Source organism: Leuciscus leuciscus, assembly GCF_965113295.1.
Source record: "Leuciscus leuciscus genome assembly, chromosome: 8".
NCBI lineage: Eukaryota > Metazoa > Chordata > Actinopteri > Cypriniformes > Leuciscidae > Leuciscus > Leuciscus leuciscus.
In genome coordinates, this window is record NC_138732.1 from 10,019,413 (window position 1) to 10,041,282 (window position 21,870).

General features: G+C 38.4%; 1 protein-coding gene across 4 annotated transcripts in view; it reads left to right on the top strand.

The window, feature by feature from the left end:
* The window catches only part of unc5a (unc-5 netrin receptor A), a 186,208-nt gene that overhangs the window by 126,786 nt on the left and 37,552 nt on the right, over positions 1–21,870 (top strand). For 2 of the 4 annotated variants that reach the window (XM_082177552.1, XM_082177553.1), the window contains exons 4-7: positions 2,649–2,752; positions 4,017–4,197; positions 9,271–9,438; positions 20,178–20,342. In XM_082177552.1, the coding sequence (XP_082033678.1) occupies positions 2,649–2,752; positions 4,017–4,197; positions 9,271–9,438; positions 20,178–20,342 (618 nt within the window). The remainder of the gene's footprint in view (positions 1–2,648; positions 2,753–4,016; positions 4,198–9,270; positions 9,439–20,177; positions 20,343–21,870) is intronic. The other 2 variants (XM_082177554.1, XM_082177555.1) reach the window with 1 other exon arrangement.

Genomic DNA, 21,870 nt, shown 5'->3' on the forward strand with positions numbered 1-21,870 from the left:
CCGCACCACAGCACCGCCTCACTCAGAACAAACATCATAAAACATCCTTCCTTTAAAGGAAGATGATAGAGTCATTTTTTTTGTGTCTCTAAAACAAGGATTAAAAGCATTGTTTGATTTTAAACTGGATTTGGATTTATCTCAGAGTGGTGCTTATAAATATTCTGAATGGAAATTTTATCTTGCCAAACGTATTCACCTCAAATTCTACTTTTACATAATGAAAGGACCCAAGAACGCATACAGTGACCAGGAGCTCTGGAAAGGGCCTATAAGAGTGGTTCATTTGTTTTGTGAGCTACATAACTTTGTCTGTTCCTGGACTTAATAGTCTTCCTGATACTGTTCGTTGCTCAGACTCGCTCTCCCAGTTTAAAACTAGATTAAAGTCGCATCTTTTCAGCCAGGCATTCATATAATAGTTTTAATCTTACAGTTCAAACTACAATCCGGCCTCTAGTTCATAAACGCCACAGGAGAACTGGTCCCCGACTGAGCCTGGGTTCTCCCAAGGGTTTTTTTTTTTCTCCATTGGGTCACCTGATGGAGTTTTAGGACACCATTAGGTCACTTGATGGAGTTTTTCGGTTACTTGCCACTGTTGCCTTTGGCTTGCTCAGTTGGGGATATTTTGGGGATATTGAATTTAATTTGATCAATCAATAAATTCCACTAGAAACAAACCTTGTTGTATTATTTTAATTTAATACTGTGAAGCTGCTTTGATACAAACTGTATTGTGAAAAGCGCTATACAAATATACTTGACTTGACTTGACTTGACTTGACTTGACTTGACTTGACTTGACTTGACTTGACACAAAGTGCCATATGACTTCTAAGCACTGCATATAACGCATGATTCAAATTAACCACTTTTATGTTGTTTGTATGGTGTTTCTGTTTTTTGGAAGCTTGAAAGCCTAATTTCCCAATCATTTTAATTGCGCTAGGGTGAACTATTCCTTTAACAAACTTGAGTTTTCCCTTCAAAGTCACGACAATGTCATCTCAGTGCTCGATGGCCATCTAATCCTTTGTGCCTCTCCTATTCCCATTAAATCCTATTTAATTAAATTGAATGTCAAAGACCCCTCTTCACCTCTTAATGTTTGCCAAGGCCTGATTGGTGAAGACAGGCATGACATCTGTTTTGAGGAAATGAAATGACTGGCAGTGTCGCTGTTATTGAGAGAGATTTTATTCCCCAGCATCGGAGCTGAAGACAAGTCCGCTGTCTCAATGGACACCTCCTTCCAAAAGCTTTTTCGTGTCATAACAGCTATAAACGTTTATGCAAATGTTGTTTTGAAATTTTGCCATCCATAGTCAGGAGGGCATGAAAGCCCTCCATCAAGAGTAATGCAATTTTGACAAGCAAATACAATTCGACTTGCATCAACACTTGTCCCAGGGGTTTTAGGTAAAGTGGGTGGTCGTGTGGATACCACAGCCTCCGTGCGGTATCGAGTAGAGGAGGAAGTTAATGCAATTCCTTTTTGTTGATGCTTTGCCTTGAGGCTGCAGACAGCCTTTCTCTGAAGCAACCAAGCAGGGTCTAATAAGCACTCGGGTCTGTGATATGGATCCTTCTTAGAGAGAAAGGCCACTCAAGGCTCCTGTTGAACGTACATGGTGCAAACATATATATGGAGGAGCGTTGAACCCCCAAAACACTTTGCTAAATATGACACGGATAATGTTAGATTAAATGGCTTGGCAGTTTACCTTCCTGGTGATACATGTACAAGTTCTGATCCACTTTATGACTAAGGGAGGATTTTAGTCAATATCCTGGCTTGAGAGCCCATAGGAAAGGATAAAGCAAACATGCAATCCGTTTAAGAGTACATTTACAAGACAACGATGTACTAAAAGCGGAAAAGTTTTTCCTTTGTGTTTTTCGCGTACAGATGACAACATTGTCAAGAGTTCACACGGATCTGCGAAAACAACTAAAAACGCTGTATTGCCAGTCGTTGGTCGACGTCACTTTGTAAAGAAACACAACGCACCCATAGACTGAACACATGATACTCAGGCACATGGCGTCACAGTTTTCACAAATTCATGTTTTTGTAGTTTACACGGATACAATAACGGTATCGTTTTCAGTATCTGTCACTTTGAAACCTGTTTTACAAAATTTGTGTTTTCAGGCTCCCAAAACGCCGTTGTAAATGACAAACGCATAAAGTTTGAAATTTTCTGTTGAAAATGGTGTTGTGTAAACAGCCTATAAAATCTCACTCGTTTCTTCTAGACTTTTGCTTAATGCCCTCTTCAAACTGACAAATCTTTATAAAATCTATACATGTGAATAAATATGTATATAAATATGTTTGTTTTTTTTGCCAATTTTTTTATATATAAATTGCAGCAGTGCATAATGCATATCATACACACATAAGCACCACTGCACAACATGTCAGTACACTCACCATAAATTCCAATATATTAATCCAATTTAGTAACCAAATTAATGTTACACTAATTAAAAAAAAAAGTTTAATATTAAATGTCCAGTACTGTGCACAAGAGCTGTCTATTTTTGCACATTGCACAGAATAGATACTGTATATAATATATATAATGTATATATTTAGCTAGCCCCCAATGACTAATAAATGAAATGATTTTGCACTACAGATCTGAGGAAGAACTTTGAGGAGGAACCGCTGGGTAAGGAAGTGGCACTTGATCAGGAAATTCTTCTGCGCTGTCATCCTCCTGAAGGTGTTCCTCCTGCAGAGGTGAGAGCAACAAGTAAACATGCTAACAACCAACGGCTCTGCTAATTACCCCCTCATTAATGTACTGGTACAAATATACCATCGAGCCAGATATCTGATGTATTTCACCATATTCCATCTGTTTGATGAGCTGCTCTTGGATGAGGAACCATTCAGAGTGATTTGGCAGCTCTTGGAGTCCCATCAATAATACATGTATTTTTGCACTGGTGCAGGACTAGACCAGCCTGCGACCAGCTGTTGCAACTCAAAATGTCCATCCAAACTTAACAACAGAAATGCCGGATGTTTTTGAGTACACTCATTCTGTCTAGGGGTGGGACAAAATATCGATAGGGTAATATATCGTTGTCCTTCTCCATGCGATATGAGAATCGATATGCTGGCGCCAAATATCGATATTAAATTATTTGTTTTAAATAAGGCTCTCTAAATAGATTTTCCTGCTCCCAGCATCGCTACTTCATGGGTCATCAAGGTGGCGCTCAACAAATGAATGAGGGAAACGTGAACATAAGTTAACTAGCCTAAAAAAAAAAAATTTTTTTATGGGAAAATAATAAATGCCCCAGCCTCATTTAAGTCCAAAGTCTGGAAAACCTTCACTTAACATTTTCACATACATTTTGTTTTCATAGTTAGACAGATATTGTGATGTATCATTAGAGGATTATATATTGATTATCGCTGAATTGCTGTATCATGATATTATCTGTATCGTGAGCTGTGTATTGTATCGTGAGGTACCCTTTGATTCCCACCCCTAATTCTGTCTCTTTTTTTTTGTACATTGCGTGTTCGATAAAATTATATTACCGTAAATGATTTTGACTTACAGGTATTCACCAGATTATAATCATAATCATTAATCATAGTTACAGTAACAAAATATGATTATATGTATATTTTTTGGTGACAATGAACTTACCACAACACAAAAATGTAATCACATTTTTTTTTTTTTTTTTTTGTTACCCATGTATTATCATAATCGCAATTTCTACTTTAAGTTAAATTTCTGATAAAGTGAGCAAAAAGTGTTCTAATTTTCTTTTTCTTTTTTTCAGTGTACAATAGAAAAACAATTGAAAAAAAATGTGTTAATCCACTTTCCAGTGTCTGCCAAACTTTAACATCCTCGGCCCTGGCTGTGGCCTTGGGATCTGCCCAGAATGGCAGCTGGATCCGAGAGCACACAGAGCGTTTTCCATCCATTTGAGCCAGATTGAAGCTGTGAAATGTTTTCTCTTGTGTATATCTATAGGTGGAGTGGCAGAGAAACGAGGAGCTGATCGACCCCAAGACTGACCCCAATTTCTTCATCACCGTGGACCATAATCTCATCATCAAACAAGCCCGTCTGGCCGACACAGGCAACTACACCTGCGTGGCCAAGAACATTGTGGCTCGACGCAAGAGCTCCTCGGCTACTGTGATTGTCTATGGTGTGTTTCTTCTCATACTTTGTTCCTTTCTTAGATCACAGATAAATGGACTTCACCTTTCAAGAGTCTGACAAAAGTTTGGGATGGTTCTGACCCTGAGTCAGGGGTAATTTACTGAGAGAGTCAGGCTAGCTTTGATGGACAACTCTATTTTGATCAGACTTTGAGAACAAAATGTACTGACTACTTATGCTTTGCCTATTGAAAATGTATCAGTGTTTTACTATAATAACACTATAGCTGTAGTCTCCATTCATGATATTACCTGTAGCTCTATGGTCCAATTCATTTTTAACATTATACATTTTTTATCAGGGTTCCCACAGTCCTAGAAATATCAGGGAATTTCAAAAGTGTTATTTCCATGCCTGAAAAGTCATGGAAATTAATGAAATCTTATGACAAGTGGGAATTTTGTTGTATTTACTCTATATTAAGAGCAACATTGAGTTTAAGTTTTGTGAATAATTTTCTTGACATATTGGAGATGTATATCTGGAAAATTATATATAAAAAAAAAGTTTTAATAATTTAAAATAAGGTTACATTAGTTGACTACTTCAGTTAACATGAACTAAGACTGAACAATACTTCTACAGCATTTATTAATCTTAGTTAATCTCAGCATTTACTAGTGCATTATTATAATCAAAAGTTGTATTTGTTAACATTAGTTAATTCACTGTGAACTAACATGAACAAACAGTTGTGTTCACAGTGAATTAACTAATGTTTACACATTTTTATTAACTAGCATTACCAAAGATTAATAAATACTGTAACAAAAATATTGCTTGTTGTTAATTCGTGGTAGTTAATACTTTAACTAATGTTAACAACTGAGACCTTATTGTAAAGTTTTACAGAACGTGCTCAAAAATTGGTCAGAAATTGTGGGAACCCTGTCATTTGAGTAATTTTATTTAAAATAAATGCTCCTTGCTTGGATATTTTTTTATGTAATTTAAATATAAATATATTTACATTACGTAATGTACATTTACATACAGTGTTTTAAATACTAAAGGCCACTGTATTTCTTGTAGCCACCTTAAACCTAAGCATTACAACATTCTGTTTTTACTTCGAATTAGCTTTAGCTTAGTTCCTCTAAAACTGATCATGCTGTAAATGATTGTAGCTTCATTACAACATATCAATTTGGGAGCAAAGCAGCCAGACAGTGTCTCAGAAATCTCCGCAGAGCTGACAAACACTCACACTGTAGTTGAGCTTGTTGAATTAATGGCAGAAAGTGGCTAATGAATAGGGTTTATAAGCTAGCTGACCTTTATTAAAATGCACAGCAGCAGAGCATCGCTAACCCCGGAGGGTTCCCAGGACAAGCAGTGTTCTAAAGGTAGCATGCATTACAACCCTGTACACGCTCTCTACTGATCCCAGCCTAGTCAATCACACACGACACATAGTACAGTACTGGGACAGATCTACTGAGGATACTCCTAATGCACAGACAGACATGTTAACAATGGAAAATCGAAAGTCTTTGCCTCATTGCAGAGGTAATGTATCCGTTTTACTATCAAGCATAAAGACAATGAGTCAATGGACAGCTGCGTGATGTTTTGCATTAAACCGGAATAAATGCGGACGTGATTTTTAATGCAGAGACAATCAGTGTGTTGTATTTAATAGGGGAAAAATGGAGCTAAACTGACAATTATTTCTCAGATGAATGGAGATTAGATAAGTTGTTGAATTTTGTTTGAATTGCGTGATTTGGGGACATTTTGATGGAAGGCTCTGCAGAAGTGAGCAGAGAATATTTTCGCTCTATTGTTTGCTTTTTATGCTGTCAATCAATGAAGCCCTCACACAGGAAAAAAAGAGAAATGGCACATGAATGCTAGGGTCGCGGTGCCTTACAATTTGGCGGCTTCAAGTTGTGCAATTTTCCCCAAGCAATTTGCTACCATTGTAGAAATTAATTAAAGAAAAATTCCCTGTGAATACCTTTTGATCAAAAGAACTATTAGGCTAGGTCCTTTATGCTATTCTTTTTTTCCCCATGGCTTCACATTAAAATGTCAGTTTACTAATTTGAAGTCTTGCAGGCTTGCTTATTGGCTGAACCATAGGTGGTGTGAGAGCTGTTATTAGTGCTTTTGGACAGAGGGCGAGATGAATTTTAACAAGGCTGGACTTGACTTGACACAACGGTGTGCTAAGAGGTAATCAGGACCCGAGTTGCTGCGCAATTTCCTTCCTCGTGGTGAGCAATCAGAGAGGCTAAAGAATTGATTTGGTCTGACCAGAGCAACATTTCGTGGAGAATTAGGTGCAGCTCCAGGCACAATATAGACTCTGACCTGTGATCGAGGCTTCTGGACAACAAATCGCTCGAGTTACCGGGGGAAGAAGAAATCAGATTTGCTCTGAATTCTCCCACCAAGAGAGAGGAGGCTGGGAACTTGATTAAAAACCCTGCGTGATCTTTGGACTCAGAATCATCCCAGAATCCTTGCAGGATTATGCATTTCACCAGCCTGGATATTGGTGCCATAAAAACCATACTGTGTGTCGGTGTAAAGCGGAAAACCAATATACACCCCACATGAGATGAAATCTAGGCTGTTCCCTTATAACATCCATCCCACCATGTATCCCATGTTTTGCTCCGTAGCTTTAACATTGACAGCGGTTAATATATAGCTTGTAAGAGAGATTGAGTGATAGTGTTGTGACTTGACAATGATTGGTTCTTTGGCTTCATCCAGATGTGGCCATCTTTTCAGACTCTTTTTTTTTTTCAGATGAAGTGAGAAAATATTTGACAATTTAAAATAAACTTCAAAACAGGAGATTACATACTGTAACCCCATGACGTTTCAGGAATGCAGATGAAGTGCCTCTTCAGGCTTTCATTAAGCTCCAACCGTGCCGACAATGTGAGGGGGAAATTACCAAATGCTGGCAAAAATGTCACTCTACGGTGATAGGCTGATTATTATGTCACTGTTAATTTGATAATGCCTGCCGACCATGTGCAATGATGATGTATTTTTGTAAGTTAGCATCACCCTGGTTCCTTCGACAAAAACCCAATAGATTTTTTCCCATTGGCTTTTGGATTACTTAGAAAATAAGCTCTGTGGCAAAAAAAAAAAAGTTTATTCTTACACCTTTAGTCCGTCATGCTAATCTTCACAAATTAACAGATTTTTGAATTTTGAAGCCTAAATACAATCGGCAGAAATACAAATCTCAACATAGGCAGTACACGAACTACACCATGGTCACATGACTTCAACGCCACCAGCATTAAGCTTTCAACAACTCATTCCGTATTTTATTTAAAAACATTTCCCCTGAAAGTTTGAGTTAGAATAGTTTTCAAGAGTGCGATTTATAAACGCAACAAGGCTGTGAAAGCATTCTAGCGAGTAGATGAGTTTACCTGTTTGATGAGATGACATTTAATGTCCCTGATATCCTCTGTAGTCCCATTGTTGGTAACCACCTTTTCAAGACAAGTAAACACAGTAATAAGAGAAGTGCTAAAATCATAACTCGTTTCTGAGTTTTGGCAAAAATACGTCATCCCTGCAGCACTCTATTGGTCAGCAAATCAGCCTAAACGAGTCAAACTGCAGTAGATATGTTATTTATTGGAAAAAAAATGACCCACCAACTTGAATGTTAAAGCTACACCAAAGCCCGTCTACGGAAAGCCTGTTCACTCCAACGCCCTATTAAGTCCTATTGGTTGCAGTTCCAATCAGAGTTCCACTGGGGGCGCTCGCCATGAGTGCAAAATGAATGGGAGTCAATGGGGCTAGCCGCTAGACGGCTAAATTTGTCTCTTTCCCCTGATTGCCGTTGAGAAATCTCAGATTTGATTGTAGGTTTTGCAAGTTCAACATGGGTTATAGGTCGAAAGTTGAATAAACGAGTACTTATGTCCTTTCGATTTCTTACAGGTTGAGTTGTTGTTGCCCATAACACGCTAGCATTCTGCTAATGAACGCTGATTGGTCAGTGAAGGACTGATTACGACCAGAGATACCGCTTGATGGCATCGTGGCATCCGAAGCGGGACCAGAAACAAACAAAACAAAAACTCATCTAGCACGTGTATTTACCTGTGTCAGCTGTGTTGTCGATGCCTCGAGAGAAAAGAAAGTGCAGAGCGCGAAAGCACCAAAGCGACTGAAGGATTGCCGTGAAGCAGTATCTCTGGTCGTACGATGTGTATGACGTCATTGACATTTTGAAAGACTTTTTAAAGCAAATAAGTGACTCTAAAAAATCTAACACCAAGCAATGTGTAATTTCTTTGCATCCCCTTTCGAAAACAACATTCAAATTACTAGACAAAAAATTATATCCTGAGAAAGGTGGATTTTGAGGGGTATAGCGCCATAGACCTCCATTCATTCTGCACTCGTCCTGTGAGCACCCTCATATGGAACAAGAGTGGAACTGCAACTGGAAGTTTATTGAGGCTTGATGGTGTTTTAAGCCCCCAATGGCTCCTTAGAGGCAGCTAACCATCCCCTCGCTGCCTGGAAGACGCCGTTGGGGGCATAAAACACCAAACACCTTTATTGAGTGGCACTTCTCCCTTCATTAGACTTTCTCTGGCTACACTAAATGGTATTCTGGGCTCTATAGTGCCATCTGTGGTTGAAATTACAATTGCGGTAAATTAACAATAAATCCATTTCTGCATCATGTCTGCTGCTTCAATTCAAATTCAGGAATTTAATTCAATCCTCTGTGGCGTACCTCCAATATCAACAGTATTATAGAATCAGTTGCTTGTTGATTGTTTTATGAACACAGAAACTGTGTAAACATCAAATTACCAGGAATTTAGATTGGACGAAAAACAACAACAGAGATGGCAACCGCCACATAACTGCCTCAAATCAACAGTATATTGAAGCATTGACAACCGTTAACATAGCTGTCGTTTGTTGCCGTTGTCCCTGTGGCCTGCCTTTAAGTTCAGAGCTCATGTTTGTGGCTGTTTTTATCCTCGTGCTTGTCGGGTAATCCTGACTCGCTGTGTTCGTTTCCCCCTCTCCTTTGCACTGGGCGCACGAGCAGTGAACGGTGGCTGGTCCACGTGGGCCACATGGTCGGCCTGCAGTGCTGTCTGTGGTCGGGGGTGGCAGAAGAGGAGCCGGAGTTGCACCAACCCCACTCCCCTGAACGGCGGGACGTCCTGCGAGGGCCAGAGCGTCCAGAAAAGTGCCTGCACTGCCACCTGTCCAGGTAACGTCCCCCGGGCGTCGCTCACTGCAGAGTAGAGCTAGTTTAGCATTAGCGCACAGACCCTTGCACGGTCCCCTTGCTCTAATGGCACCAATAGCTCCCTCTCTGTAGGACGGCTAGCTTGATTGGCATTAGCTTTTTTGTGCTTAAGCAAAACATCTCATGTTTTTTTGTGTTTTTTTTGCCTTTGAAATCCATTGAATTATTCATAGCTAAAGCAGTGCTTGTGTCTCCATTCTGGCCATCATGTTTCTTTCAGATTTTTTCGTGCTCTTTGCTGCTTTCGCTTTTGCTGCATGAGGTCTTTTTTTATTGTTCAGTTGTAAACAGGGTCCAAAATTAACTTGCCTGCCAGTGGTCAAAATATATATTTTGTCCCTATAATGATATTTAGCTGTTTTTCTCCTTGTATTTACATTGTGATGTACAGTTGGTAGTTTAATGTAAAGATTATTCAGCCTTTTTAAATTTCAATTAAATTCCTAAATTTGAATTAAGGCAGAAAACAGGATGCAGAATTTTTTTATACATTTTAATATGAAATGTATTCCAGAATTTTCAGGATCATTAATCCAGTCTTCTGTGTCACGTGATCCTTCAGAAATCATTCTAATATGTTGATTTGGATTCTTTGAGTAGAGAGTTCATAACAATGTAAATGCCATTTTTGATCAATTTGTTGCATCCATGCTGAATAAAAATATGAATTGCTTCCAAAAAAATCATACAATTTTAAAGAAAAAATGCTGAGGATTGTAACAGATAATTATATATTTAATAAATTTACTTTTTAGATTTGTAGATTACAAATTTACTAAATTACAAACCAACTTCCTGTGGGAGGTTGCTAATTCATTAAGCTAATTTTAATTTGTGAGTGTTCATTTTAGACCCTGGATCTAAGCTCGAAGAAAAGAAAGAAAACATTACTTTTACACAGAGTCAGACAGTGATATTTACTCTTCTGCGCATCTCATAAAAACAAGGATTTGCGAATTATTTGATGCTAGTGAGCTACGTTAGTGCTCAAGAAGTTTCCCTGACCTCCACTATTGCTAGTAGAACTTTCAAGGGTTGAGAGTGAACAGACTGAAAGGAAGAGGAAGCAGGGAAGCAACACGGCTGCTTTTCCTCAGTGTTTATCGATCGCTTGCAGTTTGAAATGAAAGTCAGGCCGCTTCATTTACAGGCTGACATTAGACTCAGGTAGATGGGGGAAGGGGTTCTCTTGATTACTGCGATAGGCCCGTGAGTGGATTTCAGCAGGGACAGAAATGGCATTATGCAGGCGCTGCAGACTAGCGGAAAATATCCACGCTTGGTAAACAGGAGAGGAAATCGAAGCTTTTGTCAGCTGCAGCTCGTCTCCCTCGCTCACCCCCTCTCTTCCTCCACTCCTCCTGTGAGAGGGTTTATCTACTTAAACCAATCTCCTGTTTCATTACAAAGCAACCAGTGAAATTGAATAAGACGCCACCTTTACGCTGCTCTGTAAGTAACGTGCTCTCAAAATATGGTGTTTTGATGAGCAGAAACTCAAAGCATGTGGGAATGCTTCTGACGGAGCTCTGTAGGGATGGATTTCACATGATTACGACCCAAATAATATTTCTGTGGGGAAGACAAGAGACAGAGAAGGAAATAAAGCTATGAACACTGTTAAAGAGAAACACTGAAAGTAGGATTTTGTTTTTTATGGGAAAACAGTGAGAGTATGACAGCTATTCGGAAAATTGGTCGGCCAATAATTTTTTTCATTATTTAGATATTTCACATTTTCATTCAAACAATATATAAATAGAGGCTTATAATACAGATAGTTCAGAACCTAAATTCTGATTGGATGAGCCACATTTGAAGCCATTGTAAAATTACATTGAATTAATGCACCAAGTTCCTGTCACACATCAGTCTTTCGTGTTCAGTTGCTTGTCGCTGTAAACTTAGTACAGCGAGAGGGAGGAAGAAAAAAAGCAGGGAAAAATAAATAAATAAATAAAAATAGCAAGAAATGAGGTTCACAGTTGCAAGGTTTTTTTTTATAAGAGTCATGCTGAGCGAGCGAGTTGGACGTTGTTCCTGTGGTGGCTTTATTCCCCTCGTGTTTCTCGCACTCCGACCGATTAATCCTGACATGGGTCGCAGCGAGGGAGCCACGGTGTCCTAGCCAAAGATGACTTAGTTGTGTGTCCAATCAAAAACGGGCACTTGCCTGCTTTAGCATGCTCACCAGAGGACCCCAAATCCTGTCAGCGAGAGAAAAGGAGGAGAGAGAATGACCATCCCGTTCCATTTATCACCATACAAAGACACGCACGGACAACTGCAGGCCCTAAAAATTACATCTGAGACTTCATCCCGATTTATCAAAACGTGACTTCTGACTGCAGGAGGTATAAATCATCATTTACTGACTAGCTGCAGGTAGAGGCACAGTGTTCCCAGAGCACAGTCAGACAGCAGGAGACAGAAAGAGAAACAGCAGAGCTTTGATAAACGACTCTGTATGTGAACATAGTCCATCGCCGCTGTTCTACTGATCCTCAGGACAGGGCGACTTTAAAGGACGTGACGAGATTCTTTGTGTAATGCGGCGAGCATGCGATGCCATGTGAATGCTGATGAAGCTGAATTCTTTTTGTAATGCGAATAGGTTGGAATAATATTTCCAAGGCACTCAAAATGCTATCCTCAGTCACAAGGCTGCAGAACCAATCGAAATAAAATAATCTGATTATTAACCACACACACACACACACACACACACACACACACACACACACACACACACACACACACACACACACACACACACACACACACACACACACACACACACACACACACACACACACACACACACACACATATGCTATATACTCTTATTATGAGTGACTGTAATCTACCAGAAATACTCTAACCACACATAGTACTCACAGTGTTTAGATACAGACAGTGTTTTCAGTCTCAGAGGAGTTATTATTATAATAAAATGTCATATAATGAATATAATAATAATAATATATTGAATTAAATCATTTTACTATACACTACATTTTTTATGCATAATTTATTAACCCATTTATATTATTGTAATATACTGAATATTTGTTGTTAACAGTGCTGAATTATTATTATTATTATTATTATATTTTAGTATTGTTATATTATATAATAGTACATTACAATAGTATGATATAATTAAATTTAACTAGGTTTTTTAAATTAAATAATAATAGTTTGTTAAATTTTTATAGCGCTTTTCTGGGTACTCAAAGTGCTTTACATAGAAGAAGGGGAATCTACTCAACAACCACCAGTGTGCAGTATCCACCTGGATGATGCGACGGCAGCCATATTGCTCCAGAACGCCCACCACACACCAGCTTACTGGTGGAGAGGAGACATTGATGAAGCCAGTCAGTTTATATGGGGATGATTAGGAGGCCATGATGGACAGGGACCAATGGGCAATTTGGCCAGGATGCCGGGGTTAAACCCCTACTCTTTTTTTTTTTTTTTTTTTTTTGAAGGACATCCTGGGATTTTTAATGACCACAGAGAGTCAGGACCTCGGTTTAACGTCTCATCCGAAGGAGGGTGCTTTTTTTGACAGTATAGTGTCCCCATCACTTTACTGGGACCACAGGGTGAGCGCCCCCCACTGGCCTCACTAACACCTTTTCCAGCAGCAACCTGGTTTTCCCAGGAGGTCTCCCATCCAGGTACTAACCAGGCTCAACCCTGCTTAGCTTCAGTGGGCAACCAGTCTTGGGCTACAGGGTGATATGGCTGCTGGCTCAATAATGTATACATTACAATAGAAAATGTAGTGTATAGTCAAATTAAATAATTCAATTTATTATTATTATTATTAGTAGTAGTAGTATAATCTCTTTGTGCAATTTTTGTTGTTAGGATTTGGGTAAATAACAGTACACTTTATTATAATTATTTGTATTATTCAATATAATTTTATTATACAATATAATTACTTTATTAATTTTTACTTTTTTTTTTTTTTAAGAATAAGTGGACTGAGAACTATAACTAATGTAGATCAAAAAGACTGCACTTGCAAGTCTAAGGACAGCATGAATGCAGAAAGAGCCCTTGATGTGCAAGTCTTTCTATTGGCAGCAGACTTGACTTAACATGGCAAAACATGACTTAATTGGACATTTTAGTGTTTCGCATGCCATATTCAGCATGTTTGATTGTGATTGCATGCCTTTTTGTACGTTTAGCCTTGATATCTTAGCAGCAAAAATATATAAAATGTTGTACATTTATCATATTTATTCCAGCTTAAATCTGTACATATACTCCAATTTCCACACCAAAACCAAATGGTACAGCCCTTCTGAGTCCAGCTCTGAACCTGAGGACTAATCCGCATGATGTGCTGGCTTACCATTTCTTCCTTTCTCTCTCCTTCCTTTCTCTCATGGAAAATTATTACCATAGTCTCAAGAATCAATAGTACTTGGGGTTTTTTTTCTTCCTTCAAATCTTTTCAAAAGGAACACATCAGTAACTTAACACAATTGGCCAATCAACTGGATGAGTTCAGCTGTGAAGAGTCTAATGTAATAAGTGGGCTTTAAAGGGCTAATTGACCCTGATGAGCCTCTTTTACTGGCTCTTGTTGAATCATTGGCTGGTTAGACCTTTAGCATGGTGAAGAGGCTGCTTCATCTAATCCCGACACGTCAGAGACGTCATACGACATCAACCAGCACACACAAAGACAACCCTCACCTATGACTGGAGAGCCTCGTGAATTGAATGGTCTCTGAGGAGAGACATCTTCACTTTTCAGTAACTCTTTTCTGTTTCAAGTTCTTTTAAAGATCAGAGCAAGTGCTGATTAATTTGGATTTGGAACAAAACAAAAGTTAACATCACAAAAACCATTGTTCAATCTTTCACTGATGCGTTATCGTTAGTCTGATGCATTCAGCGTGGAACCATGGCAGTGTCTTAACTGATGGAGAACAAACAGATCTTCCAGCTTACGTTGCAGTATGTTTTCAGTACTCGGAGCAAATGTTTTCCTCTTCCCTGGATGCTAGCCTATTCTGCTGAACTTTATCTCTTAGCATTTCCTTCCCTCTTGAAGTTTTTTTAACAGATAAAATGTTGGCCTATATAAATATGAATTAGGTTTGGATGAAGGCTCAGTGCCAGGAAATAAAAATCTCGTTCCCCCACCCGTTATGTGCTAGTCTTTGCTCCTGTTGGTCCGTTTGCTGCTTCCTCTGGTTTCTTTTTCACTTTTATGATTTTCTGTTAGCCTTGAATCTGCTTAAAAATAGAACTGGACAATATTACAAAAATTTTACATCTTGTAAAAATCTTTTTTTTTTTTTTTGCCTTGTGATGATGACATTTGAGAGATACGTTATGGTAAATTTTTTACATTTTATGCATGTTTTGCTGAGAAACAGCTTTTTCTTTACTTGAAACAGCCATTGTTGCCAAAAATCAAGATCAAAATATTTAAAAAATATGTAATATTATATATGTTAACATTTAGTAGAATTAATGTCCCCATGAAATCAAAATTGAAGGCTTTTGGTATGAGTATGTTAGCCTTGCTTACTGTTACCTAAAAGCTAGTGTGCTCCAAAACAATGATAAAATTTGCATTTAGAAGGTATAAGCATTCAAAACTTAGTCTCTCACTTCCACCAATATGAATCAATGATTTTGATGAGATCACTCAAAATGCTCTCTAGAATCTAAAGCGTCCCGCCCCTACATTATAAATAGACGCTGAAGCTGCGGCTAAAATCAGTCACTTGTTCACACATTTACTATTTTCTACATGGTGACTAGCACATAGTTCTCTATATAGGGGATAGGGAAAGATTCAGACAGTGTAAATATGCTTTCCATTGTGGCACACACACACACACACACAGTCTGCTCCGGTCCAGAGACACGATAGCCAGTCGGCACAGACCACAAAACGTATCGGACCCATTTGAATTTTGCACAGAATGCCATATATGGAAGACATTAGGAGAAACAGTCAGAGATTAGGAGGAAACTGCAGCTTTATCGAGCTCAAAGGCTCTGGTCATGCTGTGATAAACTAAACACTATTGTCTATTTTTAAAAAAGGGAAGGAGCTGTTCGATATGTCCCGCCCTGTCTTCCTGTTCATTGGAAATTGTCAACATATTGAGTAATGCTGTGTGTTTCAAGGCACTTTAAGACTTTAAGCTTCCATTGCTAACTTGAATACAATACGCCATTGATGGCTAGGGCTGTATTTGGGAAGTTAATGAAGTAACAAGAAGGCTGTAATAGTCACCCTCAAAGTGGTAAGCTGTGAGCTTAGGAGGTCTTTATGAAACATAATGGCCATAAATATATATTTATATATGGTGCACTGAAATCTTTGCGATAACACGTTGTATCAACGTAAATAGAACAAATATAGTAGTTTTGATATATGGCCCAGTCCTACTTAAAACTTGATGTGTGCATAGCAGTTTATTGTCATGAAGCTGTAAATCCAGGACATTTAAATATTGTGCCAGGCTCAAGACTGCTAATTTTTTTCTGAAGATGTTTTGCTTAGCTTGTTTTTGGTGTGAAAATACCCTAAGCCATTTTTTTTTTTTTTTTGGCAAGCTTCAACCAAGAAATATGTTCCATGAAGTATAAGCTTCTCAATAACATGCTTTCCTGAATTCCAAAACTCTTTTAGAACCCTGTATTTAAAGACCTAAATTCGTTTTGTGTTTGTTGCATGATGCACTTGAATCCAAGATAGGCAGCAGATTATGACGACATCATTCTGACCCTGCCCACTCTGGCTCAGAGCCCATGAATCACCTGTAATCTTGTTGTCTCAGTTTTATTGAACATGGAATGTTTAGGTCCAGGTGAGATTACAGATGTGAGTGTTGTTGACTCTGTCTCATCCCCGCTGATCTGAAAGGTAATTGTGTGACTCTCCCGCTCGGTTCCTCCTTCCTGCTCAAGGACGAGGCAGCTGGAGGTGTCCAGCATTGGCCATTGTGATTTTGAGCAACGGCGAGTTGAAATGGGGCTTCCTGCAGGCCTTTTAAAGAGCAGTTTGATGCCTTTTAGATGTGCCCTTGACAAGATGTCCAAATAGACCTGCCACTGCGTTATTGTGTTACAGGCACCCTGGCACAACACACACACACACACACAAAGATATTATCTTTGGAAATCAAAGATAATATCTTAATGGCAGGGAGTCTGGAATGGACAATTATTTGTCTGGCTTCGGTTCCTTATTAGTGCATACTTCACTCATTTTAAGCAGGTTTAAGATATGATTTTTGCATATTTTGAAGGGGAAATTGACCATCACGGTCTATTTTTCTGCTTCTCTCACTTCATTACTTGTTTAAAGTCGACATGAATAAACTTAATAAACGTTCCTTGTCTTATTTTGCACAAACGGTGCATGTTATTACGAAGAAAAAAATATTTGTCATCAATAACTTGCAGTGCCTCTAAAATTAATTTATTTTTAGGCTGATGTGATTTATGGAAGGCTCGTTAATGTTAACTACTTTTCAAAAAGCTGTTTAAGCAGTGTTCAAGACTACTGTTGTAGGTCTACACAACTATTTAAAGGGTTAGTTTACCCAAAAATGAAAGACCATTTAATACAATTCGATGCAATAAAGTTCACTGCAACAATAGCAAATGATGAGATATTTGGTTGATGTTCAAAGGTGAACTTTGACCTTTAGCTTCAACACCACTCTCCCTGCCAAATGTTTGATTAGAAGTACCCTTAAAAGAAACCCAGGCTCGTTGGAAAAGCATGCCTCTAGCTACATTTTTGCAAAAGTACATATACATGGAATTGACTGAAGTTTCCAGCTGAAATGAACACTAGAGACAGTAAAACACCTTTTACAAACAAACTTTTATTCTCTCATGGTTCTTTGGGCAATATGTTATGACCTCAAAATACTTTTTCCAAAACATATCCATTTTGACTTTTGTATCACATAATCAGCTCCATGTGTATGGCTTTTCTGATGTAGTAAATTGTCTCAGTAGCTCACCTGGTACAACCTTATACTCACAATGCGGAGCGATCGGGTATCCAGTAGTCCAGTGAAACACGAATCATGATAAAAAAGATCAAAAACTTGTAGAAGCAAGCTACGTAAATTGCCATAGTTGCTTCAGCAAGTGCATTTTTCTCTCACGTTTGCTATAGATTAGGTTTAGGCAATTATTATTGTTTTTTTTTTCAAACATGATAGAGCATTACTTTTTAGCGGCACTCACCAGACATTTCATTTCCAAACTGCTGAGATTTTTACAGCAACCAACATAAAACATGAAGTATTCCTTCACAATTGACTACAGACTTAAATGGTACAGAATGTCCACTTTTCATGATCCAATCAATTCCCAAGGGATTAAATGAAGTCCCACTTATCTTTTACGAATCCTTTTTATTTCAAAATGTAACGTTATCAAAGTCAAATGGGTTGAGAATGGCGTTTCATGTTGACTCGAATGTCTATAATGCTGCTAGTGATTTATCTGCAATTCATTTCTTCTCAAATAAGTCAAGAGAGTTCCTCTCAGCCACTTTGTGCAGTCTTTCAGAGAGAAGAAAGAGTCTTTTCTCCATCACATAGCTGTTGATCTCTCATCACCTGTCTTTTAAAATGAATGCAGAGAATCAGAGACAGGAACACAATTCTTATTGTAATGTATTCATTAGCATTAATTCCCTGTTCAGGCTAGTGTGGTTATATAAGCCTGTCTCGCTCGCAAATGAGTCCACTCAATGGCAAACAAGGACAATTATTTTATTTCTTCGCCACTCTCCCTGACAAATGTTTGATCAAAAGCTATGTCAGCATCTCTTTTAGATGCGCTCCACACGTTCTTTGTTAGTACAAATATTATTCGCCATTGCTTACTAATCTCACTGCATATTTAAATATGAAAAACCCACTCTGTCGTCTTTTTTAACAGCCATTTATGATGGCTGACTTTTCATATTTCTAATCACTAAGGCACGCAAGTGCTTTATTAGCTGGTTGTTTGGCCAAGCGGTGACCCAGGGTCTGGTTAGTAGACCAAAATGTTACAGTGAATATGCTATAAAGCCAGGGGTAAATGAACAGCCCAGCGTGTCTGATCTTGGGTCTGTCAAATGGAGTCATCAGTAACTCTGTATCTGTATCCAACTGTATCCAAGTACCATAATTCACCCCCTGCTCTTGGTCCTGTGAGGGCACAGCTCAGCGTCCCTAGAGAGCTCATTACCAGAGCTGCTCACATTAGCCCTGTAGTAACCTTCCCAAACCTGGCACAACGTCAGCCCGAATAAGACTTCCAAAATGGCCTCCGGTCCAGCTGACGAATAACGCGGCCCTGTGAGAATGAGAAATGGAAATAAAATACGTCTTCCATGGCTTGGGAGGAAATAGGACATTTGAGTGTTGTTTCACTAGGCACAAACACATACAGAATTTTCCACCTGCCTTTTATCCTTGCATGGGCTTTTCACACTTGAAATTGTAATCGGGATATTGTAAACAAACTCTAACACTGTGGATGCTAAGCTCCTTTTTCATTCCACCCAGGCCATTTATGGAAGCCAAGTTGCACAAACGTGTTATGCATAGTTTTGAAGTCACAACCTTGAGAGAATTTTTATATATCTGCCCATATTGATATACAACCGTTCAGTATTCAGCAACTTGGCCAACCCAGATTAAGACCTTTTTGATTCAGGAAGGATGCATTAAATTGATCAAAAATGGCAGTAAAGACATTTATAATGTTAATATAGTATAATATTTAGCAGCACAACTATTTTCAACATTGATGATCATGAGAGATGCTGATGATGCTGATAATTCAGCTATGCCATCACAGGAATAAATTGCATTTTAAAATATAGTAAATTAGAAAAGTTATTTTAAATTGTAGTAATATTTCACATTCTGTTTTTACTGTATTTAAAACAAATAAATGCATCCTTGGTAAGCACAACATTAATAAATCTCACTGACCCCAAATTTGTGAATGGGAGTGTACAGTATATTCTTAAGGGCACAGCAGTAGAATAATCTTTAATCCCATAATTAAACTAAATTGCTTGCTACTGTACCTTTTAAGACATCTATCCTTAGAGAGAGGGTAGAGAATGGTCATGTAAAACAGAATTATGACTTCAGGGGAAAAAATAAAATGCTACAAAAGTGTTGAAAAATGCATAGCTAAAAAGCTAAGAATAGTATTTTCAAATGTGGTGGTTGATGTGCGTGCATATGTAAAACCTTGCAGCTCCAGAGACAGCACATCTGTATGTAGTTGAGTGTATCATGGAGAAAGGTGTTGCATACATCAGTATAACAGCACTCGTATTGCATGAGCCGCATTATTTAATACACCTCAATGTCAAAAACTCTGTATGTGTGTGATTGACATGAGCATAGGGCAGGAATGTGGAGTTTGTGCATGCATGATAGAGCAAATGGGTGTTGCTGAGATAAGTGAATAAGCTAATTTAGAGATATTTATAGCTAGCTATACCTAAATATCAAGGTGACTCTATCACCCTCTTGAGTAGTGAGTTAGTTACTGCACATTATGTATGTACAACAGGACTTTGTGCTGCTGCAATGAGTTTAGTACATAAACATTCATTCTGCCATAATGTGTGATGGATTGCTAATTCTGTCTTCTGTGTGCATATGTGTGTTCAGTGGATGGCGGTTGGAGTGAATGGAGTAAGTGGTCGCCATGCGGAGCCGACTGCAGCATGTGGAGGAGTAGAGAATGTACCCAACCTACGCCTGGCACCGGTGGGAAGGAATGCCAGGGCCTGGATCTTCAGTCCCTCAACTGTACCAGCGAGCAATGCCCTCAGAGTGAGTACCACCACCTCAGTCCCTTGATTAATCCATCGATTAAATGACAGACTTCCTTTATTGATCACACTAAATGTGATGTGAAGCCTGGGGTGCATCAGTGAGAGACCATTTACCGCTAGACAACGTGGGAAGAACGAAGAAAGGGCACCTTGGAGGTTGGCATTAACACATTTGTTTAGTGTAGCGCAGGCAGGGTTTGTGTATCGTAGGTTGGTGTTTTTTTGTAGGGAGGTCACTTTTCCAGATCAGAGAATCTCGAGTTGTCCAAGGTCTTGATGGTCCCCTGGGTTCCATTCTCTGTTTGTTTTCCAGCTCTTCTTCCCTCACACAACCTTTCCCGTTCCTGTTGTTCTTCTGTTCTTTTAATGATGTTAAACCTCTCAGTCCTGCAGCCGCCGTTGCCATGGCACCACAGAAGCATCGACATAGGCGTCCTCGGTAGCAGCAATGATATAGCTGTTCTTCTGATGATCGTTTTTGATAATGGAGCATCTGGTGGCCGTTATCAACTGTTTCCGCAAAAAACGATTGGTTGAAACTAATGCCAGAGGGTAGATGGTGGAGAAGTTAATGCTTTCTGTTCTGTGTGGGTAGAAGAGCTTCTCGAGCAAAGGGTTTAATGTGCTTTCACAGCTCCAAAGTCTTTGTGCTAAATGAATACTAGAAAGCGAAGTGTTGCAACTAGAAAAATCCTGCTTGAAATGTGACCTTTAAATCATGAATTGTTCTTTCTGGCCACTAAGTGATTTAAAATGCTAATTTGGAATTAATTGATTTATTAATGCACTATAATTGTAATACACCACCGTTCAAAAGTTTAGGGTTGGTAAGATTTTTTTTGTTTTTGTAAGTCTCTTGTGCTCACCAAGATTGCATTTATATGATCAACAATGCAGTAAAAAGAATGTGAAAGATTACTAGAAGTAGAAGTAGAAGTAGAAGTAGAAGTAGAAGTAGAAGTAGAAGTAGAAGTAGAAGTAGAAGTAGAAGTAGAAGTAGAAGTAGAAGTGGTGGTTGTAGAAGTAGAAGTAGAAGTAGAAGTAGAAGTAGAAGTGGTGGTTGTAGAAGTAGAAGTTGAAGTGGTGGTTGTAGAAGTAGAAGTAGAAGTGGTGGTTGTAGAAGTAGAAGTAGAAGTGGTGGTAGTAGTAGTAGTAGTAGTAGTTGGCAGGTTAAGAATTTAGATTTTTTTAAATCTGTTGCATTTCGCAGGTGGTTTAAGATTTTTTTTTAAAATGTTCTGTAAGGGAATACTAATATTTTTTTTGTTTTAAAAGCTGTGACAATTATGAAAATATGACATGTTTTTGGTGAGTTTATTATGTAATACATTTCTCATAATATAAAAATTATTACATTATGAGCTCAAGATTGTATTATGTTGTGAGAAAATGATTACATTATGAACATTTTATTACAATAATCATGTAATACTTATTACATTATGTGCAGTTATTACATTGTGAGTTGCTACAAAACTTCTTACTTAAAGTTCTTTCTTAAGCTAATTTGATTATGAATATAATTA